Raw genomic sequence first — 16439 nt, 5'->3', positions numbered from 1 at the left:
ACTCCAACCTTCGTCTCTTCTCACATTCGAAACTTGAATACAATGAGGATGTGACAAAGAATTGGGATCGAACCCCTGAGTGTATTGATGTAGATGCTACAGTTGCACAGCTTGCTGAAGTCTCTATAGATGAGGCAGCCTCTGCACTTGACACAGCTAGTGGGAGTGGCAGTCTGATTGTAGTTCAAATGAAATTGAACCAAATGTTGACCTTCAAGCTTTTGATGAAGAAGAATATGAAGAGTATTAAATATTGATTGTAATTTGAATTTTCATTGTGTAATGACATTTTGAGACTCAAATATTTTCATTTTTACAAATTATGAGTCAGAGGTATTTTAATATTTTAATATTCTATTTATTGGCAACTATGAGTATCATTGTTCTTATAATTTATTATTTTGAACACACACACACATATTCCCATTCCCCAGAGAAGAAAAAAATCCATACCAGGTTCCAGTCCCCATACCCGAACCGGTAACTTAGCTTGAAAGCATGTAGGTTGATTAAACTCGATTCATAAATTAATTTATGACCATCTATTATATACCTCATAAGTTCCTTAAACTTCAGTCTAAATCATACTACAAAATATACTTTAACAACTAAAGATCCATCTCACCTCACAATTCCAGCTGTGACAGTATTATGGAGAAAGAGAGGGCTTCCCAAAGCTATAACCCAATCCCCTGCTCGCAGTTTGCTGGAAGAACCAAGTTTTGCCACTGGCAATGGAGAATTTGTATAGATTTTAATAATAGCAATATCAGTTTGAAAATCTGCATTGATAACTTTTCCTTCAAAGCTCCGCCCATCTTGTAAAGTAACAGTAATCTGAATTCCATATGCATAAAAAATTAATACGACAAATGGGTTACCAAAGGAAATTGATCAAATACACCAAATCATAACATATAAGTAGCTGCACAATTTCAGAAAACTGCTCATTAGATTACCTCAACTACATAAAAGATTGTCAAAAGTATGTATTCCATACTGAAACTTAGGAACAATTCCAAAAAAAGCATGTTTCTTTATAATCAAAAGCTATCAAGATCTATTTTCAGAGCCCTGGGGATCCTCCCGTGTAGTATATAAAGTTATAACCAAGCACAGTGTATTAACATGATGTAAGATTCCACTCTGAATCTGAACCAGATTATTTGCACTTTCCTCAGGTTTGTTGTATGGACATTTCGTCAATCAGTTTGCATGAGTCTGATAGTGTGGGATTAGTTTTACAGTTTGTATAGTCTAATAGAGATTAGTATTTCTGTTTGCAATGTATCTACATGAGCATATTTCTTTCACAGAAGTACAGAGCTTAAGTTAATTGACTAAGAATAATTGAATAACTGTACATCACACATTGCAAAAGCAGACTTTCTTTTAACTGCAACGATTGATACAACTGTATTATGAAGACAATTGGGAACCATTTCTCAGATCTATTCCAAAGGATCTTGGCTATTCTTTGCAAATGAAATTTTATATATATATATATATATATATATATAATTGCAGATAGAACAGATTAATACCTCTGTCCTTGTGAATGAGGACTATATCAGAAAATTCAACAAGAAGCCTTCTGTCTTCAATTTATGCTTGCTTCCTGCCTGGAATTGACTGATTGCTGCCTTCTTGTCTGCTACAACTCCTTTAAACATTCACTAATATTATCATAGCTGATACTCATGCCATTAAGAAAGTGGCAGGCATTTGCTACAGCTTGGATGGTTGACTCAGCTCCCTTCGATGTCCAAGGAATGATACAACAGAAAGTTATTTTCTCTCAGAAGATCCGTGAATCCACCCCAAGAAGAATTCTTCAACAAACTTCAAATTTAAGCTTCAGCGATAGCAAATAGGGATGCCCTGCATATGTATCTATAGCCACAGCCAGACGATATTCCCCATACATTATACATGGTGTCCCGGTTCCATCCTTCTACCCAAAGTTATGCCAGCATGTAAAAACTCTGCTCTTAATCCCTGCAACCAAGTCTAAGTCTCACACCATTAACCATATTTAATGATGCGTCCAACATGGAAAGAATCGATCAAAACAAATTAAGAGTCTAGAACTAATCGCCCAGCATTAAGATTTATTGGCAGACAGACAACACTACATGCTCACACCATTCATCGCCCAAAACAAACTGGGAGTTAGTGGTCAGCAAGATACCAAAATATTAAACCAACTCTTTAGGTAAACCAACACCATGCAAAGTATATCTAATCTTTCAAGTGTTAAATATAACCTCCTACCTGAAGAAACTTCAATGCAATGCCCAATAAATTTCAGTTTCCACAAAGCACTTACCATCTCACCTGATAACTCATTTAACTTAATCAAATAACACCACCACAAAATTTCTCTTATCTAATATTTGTTGTGTTGCACACACACACCCCGTCTCCAACAAGGACGCCCTCCTGCCCTGCCCCCTCCCTTCCTCGTGTTGCTTGCTTTGCTGCAGTTCTATCTTGTAAGGGTTGCTAGAGTGAGAGAGGATGGCTAAAATTGCATAATGTAGTCTGAGGAGGTGTCAGAGGAAACTTGAGAAATTCAGACTCAAAGCTTAGGGAATAAAGGCACAAGGAGTAGGGGTGAGAATCAATCCTCAAAATGGACCATAGACAAGAAATGTAGAAATGCATAAGGAATCGGAGATTCAAGTCCAAACCTAGATCAAAACCCAACTTATAGTAATCAAATGAAGAATAAGAAAGGAGAACAGGAATTCAAAGACCAAATCAGAGTCAAGGGTAGACAAGGAACAAAGTCAAAACACCCTAAAGCGGCCAGCTTGGACTTGGAAATAAGTTTTGAAGTTTTCCTTTCAAATTCAGTGTTTACACTCTGTTGTGACCTTTTTCACACATCGCCCCATTGCAAATGGGGACCCTCCTTGCTTTTGATTTTTAGGGTTTTGTTAGAGCCTTGTGACCTTTCAGCATCGGTATTGCTAGTTTTGGCAGTTTTGAGTGGTCTGAGTTTTGAAGTCGTGAGTCAATATGTGCAATCCATGGTCAGAACAGAGTCTAGACACCGTTAGAGTGCCTACAAAGGCCGAAAGACGAAGACTGCAATTGATTTGGGTAGATTTGGACAACTTTCTATTTTTGAAAGTTTTGTTTTTTGCTTTTTCCTATTTTTTAGGAAGTTCCATTTTTGGCACTTTTAGCACGATCCCCGAAATTGCTATTTTTAGAAAGTTTTTCCTAGTTTATAGGGATGCTTGCTTTTTCTATTTTTGGAAAAGGGGATCTAGGGTTTGCATTATTGGCTCTGAGATTCACTGAAAACAATCGTCAAATTCCTCCAAAATTCAAGTTTTGATCAAAAAGCCAATTTCCTAGATTGTAGGGATCCTGAGGAATTCAATGGATGAAAGATGTATGAATTTCAAATCTCAAGCAAATCTGAGAAAAATTGTTCAAGTTATGAAGATTCAAAGTTTTGATCTCATGGTGCGTGGATTTCTTTAAGTCCGCCCTCCTTGGTTCTTGAAATCCATGAAGTTCGCCTTGGAGGTGATAGCAATGGGTCATGAAGTTGAGAAAGTCCGCCCTTTTCTAAGTGTAAGGTGCCTAATGTTGATACATAATAGCTTCGGTAAGATAAATGATTGAATGGGAGATAAATAGCCTTGGAGGTGATAGCAATGGGTCATGAAGTTGAGAAAGTCCGCCCTTTTCTAAGTGTAAGGTGCCTAATGTTGATACATAATAGCTTCGGTAAGATAAATGATTGAATGGGAGATAAATGAAGTCTCCCATTCAATCATCTATCTCATCGATAGATAAATTCAGATCTCACTGATTATTCCTATATCTATAATTGCTCTCTTTATTCTGTTACAGCATTTATCAATTACATTACTCATGCAAACTGATTGAGTGCAAACTATTAAACTGATAAACCGATAATGATCCGGTCTTATTCTAACCCTCCCGATTCATTATCGGGTTACCACTTTAATAGCCACCGAATTTACAATGATCGGGCTTAATGCATTCCACCGACTAACTAATGTTATCGGGGTAAATTAATTGATAACCGACTAACTTAAGTTATCGGGTTTAACCCGATTAATATTGCCACCGATTACCATCGGATTAGTTATATTAATAACCGAAATGATATCGGTTCATTTGCATATGCGATGACACCGATTAAGCAATCGGTTATGGAGGGACACGACCAAGGGGTATCTTGGTCGATCATGTCCAAAGGACATGAACGATCAAGGTACCACTTGATTGGTCCCCTCCATGATATATATACACCAATAAAATGTTGTGGAGAAAACAAAGAAAAACATTAATGCTCTCTTTCTCCACCTGCAACAAAGAAAAGAAATCAGATTTATTATATTGTGAAATAACGTATACTTGAAAGGAAAATTACTTTGAATATAACTTGCACCTTGAATTGAAAATTGAAATACATTTACACCTAAGATGATCCAACTCTGCCCTCACCATGGTGCAAGGAAGTGATAAAGTCCGCCCAAGGGTATGAAGGTAGCATGGAAAAGGTTCCTAAACATCATGAAGTCTGCCTTAGGGTATGAAGCAATGTAGCATGAAGTAAGTAAAGTCTGCCCTCCTAAACTCATGAATGTGACAAAGTCCGCCCTATCAAGAGGTTGAGTGCACAAACACAAGGAAGTCCTCCCTCCTTGGTCACATAAAGAACAAAGTCCGCCTTCATGAAGCTTAAGATCAGTAAAGTCCGCCATGAGTATGGTTCAGCACATTATCAAAGTCTGCCCTACCTTGCAACTTGAAGTTACTAAGTGCTACCAAGTCCACCCTACATCAGCACATCATGGTTCCTATCTCAAGGAAAGTCCACCCTATCCTAGTTGAAGTGGAAACTAACTCAAGCAAAGTCCGCCCAAGTTTGGAGAACAAAATCAGTCAAGGGTACTTGCTAAAATGGAAGAGATGAAGTGATGTCAGCAAAGATTCACCATCCAAGTTCGAACTAAGGAAGAATTAGAAAGTTTTAAAAAAAAAAGAGAATATTGAGGATCAAGTTCGAGCCACTACTGGAAATGGATTTAGAAACTTGCATTGTTGAGCTAAGATGAAGAGTTCAAACTTAATAGAGATGACAAGTCAGATAAAGATCAAATTGGAAACTTTCTTTGCAGATTTGAAGGACTGAGAGCTAAATAGAAACAAATTTTAAAGAGATATCTGAGTTTCTAATTGAGAATTCTAATACCACCTTCATGCTTCATTTCTTCATTTGAAGTTCGAACTTTCTAGAGCAAGTGGAGAGGTTTTATGCAGATGAATTTTTAAGACTTTTGCAGGTTGAAAGAAGATTTCAAGAGAATTTCAAGTATAAGTTTGAGTTTTCAACCATTTTCCACGAGTTTGCGCACAGATTTTGGAAGAACCTCAATTGATTGGAGGGCAAATTCATTAATTTTCTGAGTTAAACTTCTGATTTTACCTCCTTGGCAGCTTCTTTTGTCATGTCCCCTCCTGGATCGTTATACATAAAAAGAGAGAGAGAGCCCAAATGAATTAATAATTACCAACGAAGGAATATTTGAAAGTTATTTATTTATTAAATATTATTATAACTAAAAATATTCCTTAAAAGGATAAGGATGGGGAAAAAGAATACGTACAACGTAATCCTATGCTTTTTCTCCAACGAACAAGAAAAGTATTTAGACTAATTGACATTAACATTTAATTGAACATACATCGCTAGTGGTCCGCAATTGTGTGAAGTCTCTAAAAGAGACAAAATTGCAAATGTAATCAGAAGACCATTATGATGAACCACCATTTAAGAACACTAATCGTATAGTCAACGATCATGATTAAGGACATAACAGGCACTCTAAGAGAATTTAAAAATACTTAATAATATTAATGCATGGATTAATTGAATTAGGTTAGTGTAAATAAATAATTAAAATAATAATATAAGTAATAAATGAAAAATCTATTCAAGTTATTTTAATAAAGGAAATGCTATTTAATAATTAATATATTTAAATGGAATGGTACTTAACATTTAATATATTTAAAAGGAAATGTTATTTAATATTTAATATATTTAAAATGAAATAAAACATAATATTTAATATATTTAATATTTAACATATTTAAAAGAAAACAAATATTACTATTAAATATTACCCCAAAGGGCACGATCAAACCCGATGCAGCTGGGTTACTTCCGCACCCCTTCATGCGGAAGGGGCCCGTGGAGGGGCACAACCCCTCACGGGTTATATTAAGGAGCAGCGGCAAGGGATTAAGGGCAGGCAGGAAGGAGAGGGAAGGAGGGAGAAAGGCCATCTGCTGCGGGTAAAAGGTAAGGAGCAGGTTATTACTTATATTAAATAATATAAGTCTATCAATTAATGTGCAATGTTCATGGATATTAGTTAATATATAATACTCAACAATATTAGTTAGTAGGTAATGTATAATGTTCATTAATATGAGTTATTAATTATAGTTTAGTGAAGATATATATATATTAGTTATTGTATAGTATTCACTGGTCTTTAAATATAGGTAAAGGCATAATCATGTTAATGGATGTATACACAAATTTACTCACTAGGAAGGATTATGTAATACAAAGATATCTAATAAAACTTAATGCATATGTTACAAAGGGGAAAGTACATAGATATATATATATATATATATATATATATTCAATCAGAACAAGGGGTAACAGAATGTTTATAAATATAGATATTGATTATAATAGATAGGTAATGGAAGAAGCTAAGGTTAATGAATGTAATTAATGTATACGTAATGTGTATGATAATGAATACTTAATGAACATATTAATGAATGGTTTACAGATGTTAAGGAATAAGTATAAACCGTATGTTAATGAATTTGTACTAACATACGTTAACGAGTAGTATGGATATAAATTAATAAATGTAATGTTGATTAATATTAATTAATGTGTAATGTTCATACATATTGGTAATGTGTAATGTTCATTAATATGTGATATTAATCGTAGTCTAGTGAATGTATATATATTAATTAATGTGTAGCATTCACTCGTCACTAAACATAGGTAAAAGATATAATTTGTTAATTGCTGTATACATAAGTTTGCGTATTAAGAAAGATTAGGAATACAAAGGTATGTTAAGAGATGTAATGCTTATGTGAAAGATGGAAGGTTATATATATCTATGTTAATTAAGAATACATTAAGAATTCATGTTAACACAAGGGATAGTTTATGAACTGAAACTATTATGCAAATGTATGGCTTGGTTGACTCAAACTCAACCAAGAAGAGAAGGATCAAGCCAATACCCTTTGAGGACTTGGATGATGGAGGCATCATCCAAGACAAGGAAAGGCAAGGGTCTTCCTTGGCTGGCTTGGGTGTAAGAGGTTATACCCAAGACGGGACTCAAAGGTCGGGCCGATCCCCTCTGAGGACTTGGATGATGAAGGCATCACCCAAGGCAAGGAAAGGCAAGGGTCTTCCTTGGAGGGCTTGCCAAAACAGGATTCGAATTCATCTTCGATTTCTTGGAGGGCTTGGAACCAAGGGGTTCCAAGAAGGCGAGCTTCACGGCCGCCTAAGGACATACTTTGTACGGCATTCGTATCCTTTTTATTAGATAAAAATTATGATTATGTTAATTAAGCATTGAAGCTAGATTATAATTTAGATTACTTATATATACATATATGTTTGTCAAGTTCTAACAATCTATTTTGCAGATTAATGATCCCTAAATTGTAGGGACATTACATCTTTTCCCTTCTTCCTCATTCTTCTAAAGGTGAAAATGGATTCTATGGCCAGAGTATTGGGTTCTAGACCTGGTTTTTCTTCAAAGTTTTAAAAAGAAAGAATGAATACAACAGATTTTCCTTCTTTTCTCTCTCATTTTCTGCCTTGTGAACAAATCAGTATGATCTCAATCAAGTTGTCTTGGACTTAGTTCTGATTTTCGATTGAAATCAGACATGCAGCTTCCTGAGTTTGGTTCTATTAAGGGGATTTTCTTGAGATTTTCAGAATATCCAAGTGCTGAAAAATCCCCTTTAAAGTGCTAAGTGTTGGAGAAAGAGTAAAATTGTGATACACTTAGCTTGCTAACCTTCAAAGTTTACACTCAAAAATAGAATCTTAACTTAATTTTCTTTTGGTTTTCCAGATCATAGATGATGGCTGAGGCGGGATCATCGCAGAAAGCGCAAATGGAGTTTCAAGCCAAATTCCAGATTAAAGACAAGTTTACAAGCAAGGTTCATCCAAGCATAGAGATGGCCAAAATTTGGCTAAGTATGGGGAAAACTATTTCATAGAAAGAAATTTCAAATTCCTCAATTATGGCGAAGGCATAGAGGAATTCTTCTCCAAATTCAAGGCACTTGAATCTCAAAGCATCAAGAAAGAAAAGTTCTCAGACTTGATGAAAATATAGAAAAGAATTTCAAACTTCTTGAGGAATTTCATCCATAATCCACGACCAATGGAAGCAATCAGAACAACTTCTTGAAGGATTTCATCTTGAAGAATTAAAGACAAGCTCCCAATCAGAATCAAATGATGACAAGAAGAAATAAATTTCCATACTTAAACAATTTTTCACACAAATTGGAGAATTCAGTGAGGATATCTAATATGCTGAGGTGGCGCCTCGTCATCTTCCAACCAATCAGATTGTTCCAAGTCAGCATGTCCAGGTTAAATGAACCTAAATTATCCACAAAAGCTACTAGAGGGCACACTTCACAATGCAACAACCTTCTATTTTCATTGTTGGTTCATATTTAGCAAGAAGGACAAGTGTCCCCAAATGTAATTTTCTCATTGGTCGAGGGGTGGTTAGTTTTTGGAAACCCTAATTAGGGTTTTGATTTTTCAATATGGGCCTTGATCACTATTCGATCTCGGCCATTCAAATTTTTTTGGACTCCTATATAAGGTTGCCTCCTCTCATTTGGAGAGTGTGAGGTTTTTGAAATATTGTTGCAAGAAGGTCATTTTTGGATAATACATTACTTGTGTGCTTTCTCTTGAGGCCTTGTAATCTCTTTTATCTGAATGATTAGCAAGGTTTTCAAATTCTTCAACACAAAAGTTTAGATTTTATTTCATGTATGTTAGATGAATGCAAGATTTGATAAGTATTGATTTGTGGTGAATCTCCGCTCATACTTTTGATGAATAGATGATTTTTGTTCATTGTGTAAAGTTAGTCTGAGCTTTCCTTTGTGTATGCTTAACTTCCAATCATAAGAACATCCCTAGAAGATTGCATCCACTTTGTGTAGTTGTCCTAAGTGAGGCGAAGCAAAGTGTGGTTATTGAGTTCACCAAATCAATACCGTCTCTTAAATTCCTAGGAATAGATTAGAATTTCTAAACCCTAGTCTCCTTTTTAGTATTTTCCATGATCCAAGTCCCAAATGATAGAGCTACATTGTCTAAACCTTCATTGTGAATTGAACGAGCCAAGCGTGTATTACTAGCATATCACAACGCCCATTGAGCTTATCCACACGTCAAGACCTGACTAAAGAAACATTGGAATCGCCATATGATTTTCTAGCAATCTTAGCATACGCAGTGATTTTTCAAGAGAGGATAAATTATCTTTGGGTACTTTATTCTAAATGTTTGGTAGATGATAAAACTGACACCAACACACTCAAATTAGGATTAAGTCCTAAATCACAAAATCATTCCTAGTATCGAGTTTGAAACCTGTTGTGACCATTTCACACATCGCCCCATTTAAATGGGGACCCCCTCTGTTTTTTGCTCGTTTTTGCTCGCCTTTTTCTCTGCTTTTTAGGATTTTGGTTTAGTATGCCAGTTGTCTGGACTAGGGTCAAACCTTAGGGTTTCTGTTACTGTGATTTCAGGCCAGAGTCCAGTCCAATTTTGAGCTTTGAGCTTCCTCTCGTGGAATGCAATTCTAAATAAAGTAAATTCGCCAGAGGCTGAGTAAGTTGGTCTAGTTTCAATTGGAATTTTGAATGCAGAGTCCAAATTTGTCTAAGTGTGAATGATGAGATTTTGATTTTTTGTCCGATTGAGTAATTTTGACCAAATTTTGAAAATTTTGATAATTGATCCCGGGCATTGGAAATGACTTGTTTTTGCCTTGTGAAGTGATTAAACTCCCAAAATCTTGATATTTTGGCCTGTAGGAGCAAAATCGCTCCTGTCCCTCAGTGAAGGACCGGAGCTTGTTTTTCAAAATCTTACTATCTCTGCAGGATCAAGATGAATTTCGAATTGGAAGTGATAAAGGGAGGCATGTTCTTTCCGTTGAATATAATTTGAAGAATTTCACAGGCATGGAAATGTGCCAGGAGCAAAAATCGCTCCTGTCCCTCAGTGGAGGACCGGAGCTCAAAATCAAACATTGCCTTGTCCTTGCAGGATTTGAACAATTTGACGATTTGAGAAGATCAAAGGAGATATGTTTCATAAGTTGAATATAATTTGGAAGCGCAAACATGAGGAAAACATGACTTTGAAGCTAAATCGCTCCTGTCCCTCAGTCAAGGACCAGGGCGAAATTCAGTGATAGCTCTCGTCCCTCTCCCAGGGACCAGAGCGAAATTCCTCATAGGGCAAAATTCGGGCAAAGATCAAATAAGTTTTGAGTTTGAGGCAAACAAAGAAGGTGTAACGAACTTATTGAAGACAAATTGAAGATTGCAAGACGCCTGATGAACTCTATATTGGCCTAGGCGCTCCTGTCCCTCAGTCAGGGACCAGAGCGATTTTTGCCTTAGGTCAATTTTTCACCAAGTTAGAACGAATTTCATGCCAAGAATAGGTGAAAGGGTCCACATCGAGTCCATTGAGGATAATTTTGGAAGTTAGCAAAGTGTGATGGAGCCTAGAACATCAATTTCGCTCCTGTCCCTCAGCCAGGGACCAGAGCAAAATGGTATTTATCTTGCCTTCCTCCCAAGTTTAAACCACTCTACATCAGGATACAAGCTGGCAAGGACATTTTGAGGTGTATCGACGAAGAACGAAGTTGCAAGGACCGCCAAAGATGAAGGAATTGCACTATATGCTTAAGTTCGCTCCTGTCCCTCAGTCAGGGACCAGAGCGAAATGTTCAAATGAGGCCAAATTTAAGTTGCCATTCACATTTTAAATGTTTGAAAGGGAGTAAAGAACATCGTTTTGCACTTTGAAGACAATTACAAGTTAATATGATAAACGATTTGCACCAAATGCCCAAATTCGCTCCTGTCCCTCAGTCAGGGACCAGAGCGAAATCTCCATGGAGGCTTAAATTTTGAATGTTGATCACATTTCAAGAGTTTAATAAGGATCAAAAGACCTCATTCTACATGGTGAAGGCGATTGCAGGTTGACAAGAACAAGGATGAGCTCAAGACACCAAGAATCGCTCCTGTCCCTCAGTCAGGGACCAGGGCGATATTCATTACATTAGCCAAAACCTTCAAAAATCACGCTAAGTAAAGGACGTACAAGGTTGCACAAAGTCTAAGGTGTCTTGAGAAGATGATATACGAGGAAGTTAAACGTTAAAAGGTGATCAAGTTGAACCAAAAGGCTAAGTTCGCTCCTGTCCTTCAGGCAAGGACCAGGGCGATTTTCATTAAAACACTCATTTTCCTTCAAAATCATGACAAATCAAGGGTGCACAAGATCAAGGACGTCATTTGGAAGGTGATGAACGAGAAGCCAAGGTTGAAAGATAGCAAATTTGAGCTAGAGCACAAGGTTCGCTCCTGTCCCTCACCAAGGGAGCAGGGCGAAAACCATTCAAACATCAAATGCGCCTTGTAAAAGCCAAGAAAGGCAAGCATGGAGTGAAGGGATAACGTCATTGCTTGCCACATGATGAAGATTGGTGATTGAAGAAGCAAAGATCAAGGAGAAAACATAAGGTTCGCTCCTGTCCCTCTCTCAGGGACCAGAGCGATATGGTTTGTATCTTTCCACCTTTCCAGTTTCGGCGCTAAAACACATTTTTTGAATTTTATTAAATGCTAAAATCGATAAATTTAAAAAATTCAATTAAATAGCATTTAAAAAATTGCACATGGACATTTAATTAATTATTTTTTGCCTTTAAAAATCGAATTAATTAATTGCAAAGGCATTAAATGAATTAATTATTATTTTAAATAAAAAATCAAATTGGAGCGCTTGGATTTAAATATTTACAAAAGTCGGCCATTGGTTTTTATTAAAATTGCTTTTAATTATCTTTGTTTTTACCAAGTCGGCCTTGAGGTAGTTGTAAGGGTAAGCGCCTATAAAGGGGGGGTGTTTATTTCATTTTCAAATCATTATTCAAACATCCTTCACATGCGATTTGGAGTGGTGCGAATTGTGTTCAAAGTGGAGCAAATTTCCATTCCAAGCAAGGTGCGAATTTAGCAAAGGAAGTGGTGCGAACATCTTCCAAGGGGAGTGCGAACCTTGATTAGAGTTGAGCGAAATTGCAAAAGACTACGTCAAGGACCCCCAAAGGTGGCGAATTGTTAAGTGGACGTTCATTTGAAGAGAGATCACGTTGAAATCTTTCAAGCATCGATTTTTGCCTAGGCGATTCTCTTTATTTTGCATTTTAGAGTTAAGCTCTCAAGTGAGGTATGGCAAAGTCTTGTTTTGTTTTAAATTTTTGATCGTCATAGCTTGAAATTTTGAATTTTGAGATTTTGAATTTCAGTGGCTCAATCGTTTTTTAGGAAATGATAACTCAAGGACTTATCATGAAGTTTCCTAAAATTAATCTAATCTATGTTATACATTGCAAAATCTAGTTCTTATTATGAAATGTTGTGTAGGTATGGCGACCCCGAAGGCGGGAGTATCCACCAGTCGTCCAGCTCTCATGAAGGAAGATCAAAAGACCGAAGAAGTGGAGACCAAGATCGTGTCTAAGTGGAGCAACATTGGAGATACCAACTTGGGCAACTTCAGTACGAAGAAGTTTCGAGAGGTCCCTTACATTGGCAAGCCATCACCTGTCGCCCGGAGGATAATTGAAAGTGGCATCATTAAGGCGGTCGGCTTCCCTCCAGCAGTACAATGCCATGAGTTGATGATCGAGTGTGCTCGTCATTATGATCCTCAATCTAGAACGATCGTGTCCAAGGAAGGAAACACTTTGGCGTATCTTTCAGAGGAAGCTATAAGTGAGGCTTTCCATCTTCCAGAGCACAGGGATATGGTCTACAAGAGCATAGAAGGAGCCAGGTCCATGTACGAAGATGATCCAGATGCTTGCTTAAGCATCATTAACAAGAACTGGTTACTCAAGAGTCGTCCTCGCCTGAGCAAGATACCGAACACACCGCATAGGATTGATTTCCAAGAAGAGTATAAAGATTTGATTACAATGCTCAACCGAGTCACAGGAGCACCTCAAGCCTTCTACTTTGAGAAGTGGATGTTCTACTTTATCCAGGTGATAGTTCAGGGAAAAGGAACAACACATTGGGCTAGAATGATTAGCCATTGCTTGGACGTACAGTTGAGGAGACTCAAGGCTACCAAGTCCTTCCACATGAGTTCATACGTCATCTATGCCTTGATCAGGAGCTTCGAGTACGCAGGACTACCTCACAGAGGAGTGATTGGAAGAGGACCCGGCAAGGTCAGCGTTTGTGATTCCTATGTTCACTTGCATCATCCGCCAGGAAGCAACTACAAGTTAGTTAATGATACCTTCACAATGAACATTACGAGGACGTTGCAAGGCGGGATTCACAACAGATTATCTCAGGATGCACAGGAACTAGTAAAGAGGTACGGTGCTTGGTTTATCCAATTTCCAAAGTTTACTTATATCAGAGTTCATGGATGTCCTTCACCTCCATACATGTTGCCGAGATATCCGACAGACAGAATAGTGTTACTTGAGGTAACAAGACAGTTGGCAGCTTATGCGAAGGCGTTCAGACACAGGCATGGGAATGGAGTTCCGGTACCTATCATATTGGGCAATTCAGTTGAGGTATGTCCTAATGCTTTAGCCATGGATGACGCAGAGAGGGAGTTAGCTTTGTATTCTTTTTCATTCTTTGCCTTGAGAGAAAGCTTTGATCCACATGGATATATAGAGGAGACAGTCGGTAGGAAGTTTAAGCATGAGTTTCAGATAGAAGATGTTATGATGAATCTCTTAGACGATCTTGAAGTGAAAAGAAAGATGCATTCTAGATTGCCTTTGGATTTCATCAGGAAATGCAAGATTTACAGAGTGGCCGACCAAGCTCAGGACAGTGGCAGACATCTCCAGTCATCCTATGATCGAGAAAGCAAATCAGTAAGGTTAGATTGGAATGAGCCCGAGGTTGTGGATCTAGATGCTTTGATGGCTCCAGTCTTGTCTTGTACTCGCAGATGGGTTGATGTGCAGCATCAGAAGTTGAGAGAGCAAGGCATAGCTATGACTTTCACTTTGGAAGAGAAACCAGCCGAAGGTGGAGCTAGTGTAAGCGAAGGTAATCCTAATCCCAGAAATACAGGTGAAGGCAACCTTCGAAGTGTAAGTGAGGGCAATCCCCCTCCAAGAGGCTCAAAGAGAAAAGAGAGACCTGAGAAGAAAGAGTCTTCCAAGAAGAAACAAGGGGCCAACCGAGATCGCTCATCCGGCACATCTTCTCGACAAGAGAATAGGACACTTGAAGTAGAAGAGTCTATGGAGTCAATGGTACAGAATGATAAAGAAGGGCAGGCATCTCAAGGGTCACCAGGTGGATCTCTCCAAGATTATGAGTTACATGAAGACAAGAACAATGACGAGGTAACATATCCTCCTAGAGAAGAAGAAGCATTGCATAAGGAGATACAGGTTAAAGAGACCAGATCGGCCATCCCGGATTGGTTGAAGGAAAGATTAACGAAGGTGATTGTGATCGAGGACGAAGACAATGTGATTGATTTAGAGAGCCTTGTTGGACATTCCCAGGAAGTGACAGAGAAGAGGAAGGCTACCAAGATGTCCAAGATGATTAGAGATGAGACTGGATCCAGAAAATTACAGATAGCCACACCGGCCGTGGACAAGTACGAAGGTGAGATCCTAGCAGAGGAATATGATATAGAGACATTTGAGCTAGGTCCATCCACAGCCGAGCAGACATTAGATGATGCCACCGATTCGTTTGAGGCGTTGAAAGATAAGCTTAGGGAAGAAATGGAGAAAAATAGAAAGCTTGAGAGAGAAGTTGGTGCATGGAGAACATATTTCAGTCATCTCAATCAGCCTTTAGGACATCAGGATCCAGCAAGATCACCCATACAGGCACTTCCCCTTCAATCAATTGGTGAGGCAGAGAGATTCAGGAGTATGGTCCAGCGTATGAGTACTTGGATGGATAAATCTCATACAGTCGCCATGGAATTTGCAACAGGGATGATGCAGACCATTCACCGAGCTATTCAGGTTCTTGAGATCATCCACAACTTGATGATAACAGTGGCTGCTTTTGCTCATACCAAAGATGTTATCATCCCTGTCTTGCGAGTAATCAGACAAACATCAAGGAAGGTCTTAGCCCAGGAAAAGATCATGGATGGAGAACCTCACAGTTTACTTCAGTGGTCAACCTTACTCCAGATGAAGGAAGTTCTCTTCGAGGACATCAGTACTAGATGTAGCCATGTTGAGGAGGTGATCAACCCAATCCAGGACAGAGTATTTGAGGTACTGCGTACTATTCTTGACAAGAGGATCGAAGTTGAGACAGATGTGGATTTGCAGGAATTAGAAGATAGAATCAAGGTCATCTTTTGCAAGGACGCTAATATCACAGATGAGCAACAGGACCAGATGTTTGCTACCATGCTCTTGATTGAAAAGACTAAGGAACTTGAACCTGGATGAGACGCTGCTCTTCTCGAGGCATTTGATCAGGTCATCCACTTGGAAGAAAGAATGAAGAATCTTCCCGAGATTCCAATTGCTGAGATCGAAGGAATCGTATCAAGATTCATTGCATATGCTAAAAAGGAGCATTGGAAAGAGAATAAGATTCTAGATGAAAGGTTGTTATAGATGACATGGCATCTTAATTGTCATTGGTCTATGTCTCCTAGGTTTTTGTGCCAAATTTAATATTTGGCTATGCATTTAATATTGTTCAGTAAAAGGGAGGCTATTTGTAACAAACCCTAATTAGGGTTTAGGTGTCATGATCTTGACCGTTGATCTGCTTTTTGATCTAGACCGTTCATTGTAATTGAGGATGCTATTTATACCCTCATTTCATTTCATTTTATCATTAGAAATTAGAGAGAGTTAGAAATTCTTGATGTATTAGAGAGATTAGAGTTTAGAAGCAATTTACTTTTGTAGCAAGATTGAGCTTGGAGAAAGGAATTCAAACAATTGTTGTACATGATGGCTTTGAGATCAATAAAATATTGAAATTATGGT

General features: G+C 37.8%; 1 protein-coding gene across 2 annotated transcripts in view; it reads right to left on the bottom strand.

Annotated features, from left to right (window-relative positions):
* Positions 1 to 16439, bottom strand: part of LOC131042466 (putative protease Do-like 14) — a 256834-nt gene that overhangs the window by 146926 nt on the left and 93469 nt on the right. For both annotated transcript variants that reach the window (XM_057975758.2, XM_057975759.2), the window contains exon 6: positions 626 to 837. In XM_057975758.2, coding sequence (XP_057831741.2) covers positions 626 to 837 — 212 coding nt within the window. The remainder of the gene's footprint in view (positions 1 to 625; positions 838 to 16439) is intronic.

Source organism: Cryptomeria japonica, chromosome 1 (genome assembly GCF_030272615.1).
Source record: "Cryptomeria japonica chromosome 1, Sugi_1.0, whole genome shotgun sequence".
Classification (NCBI taxonomy): Eukaryota; Viridiplantae; Streptophyta; class Pinopsida; order Cupressales; family Cupressaceae; genus Cryptomeria; species Cryptomeria japonica.
This window is presented reverse-complemented; position numbering and strand designations above follow the sequence as displayed.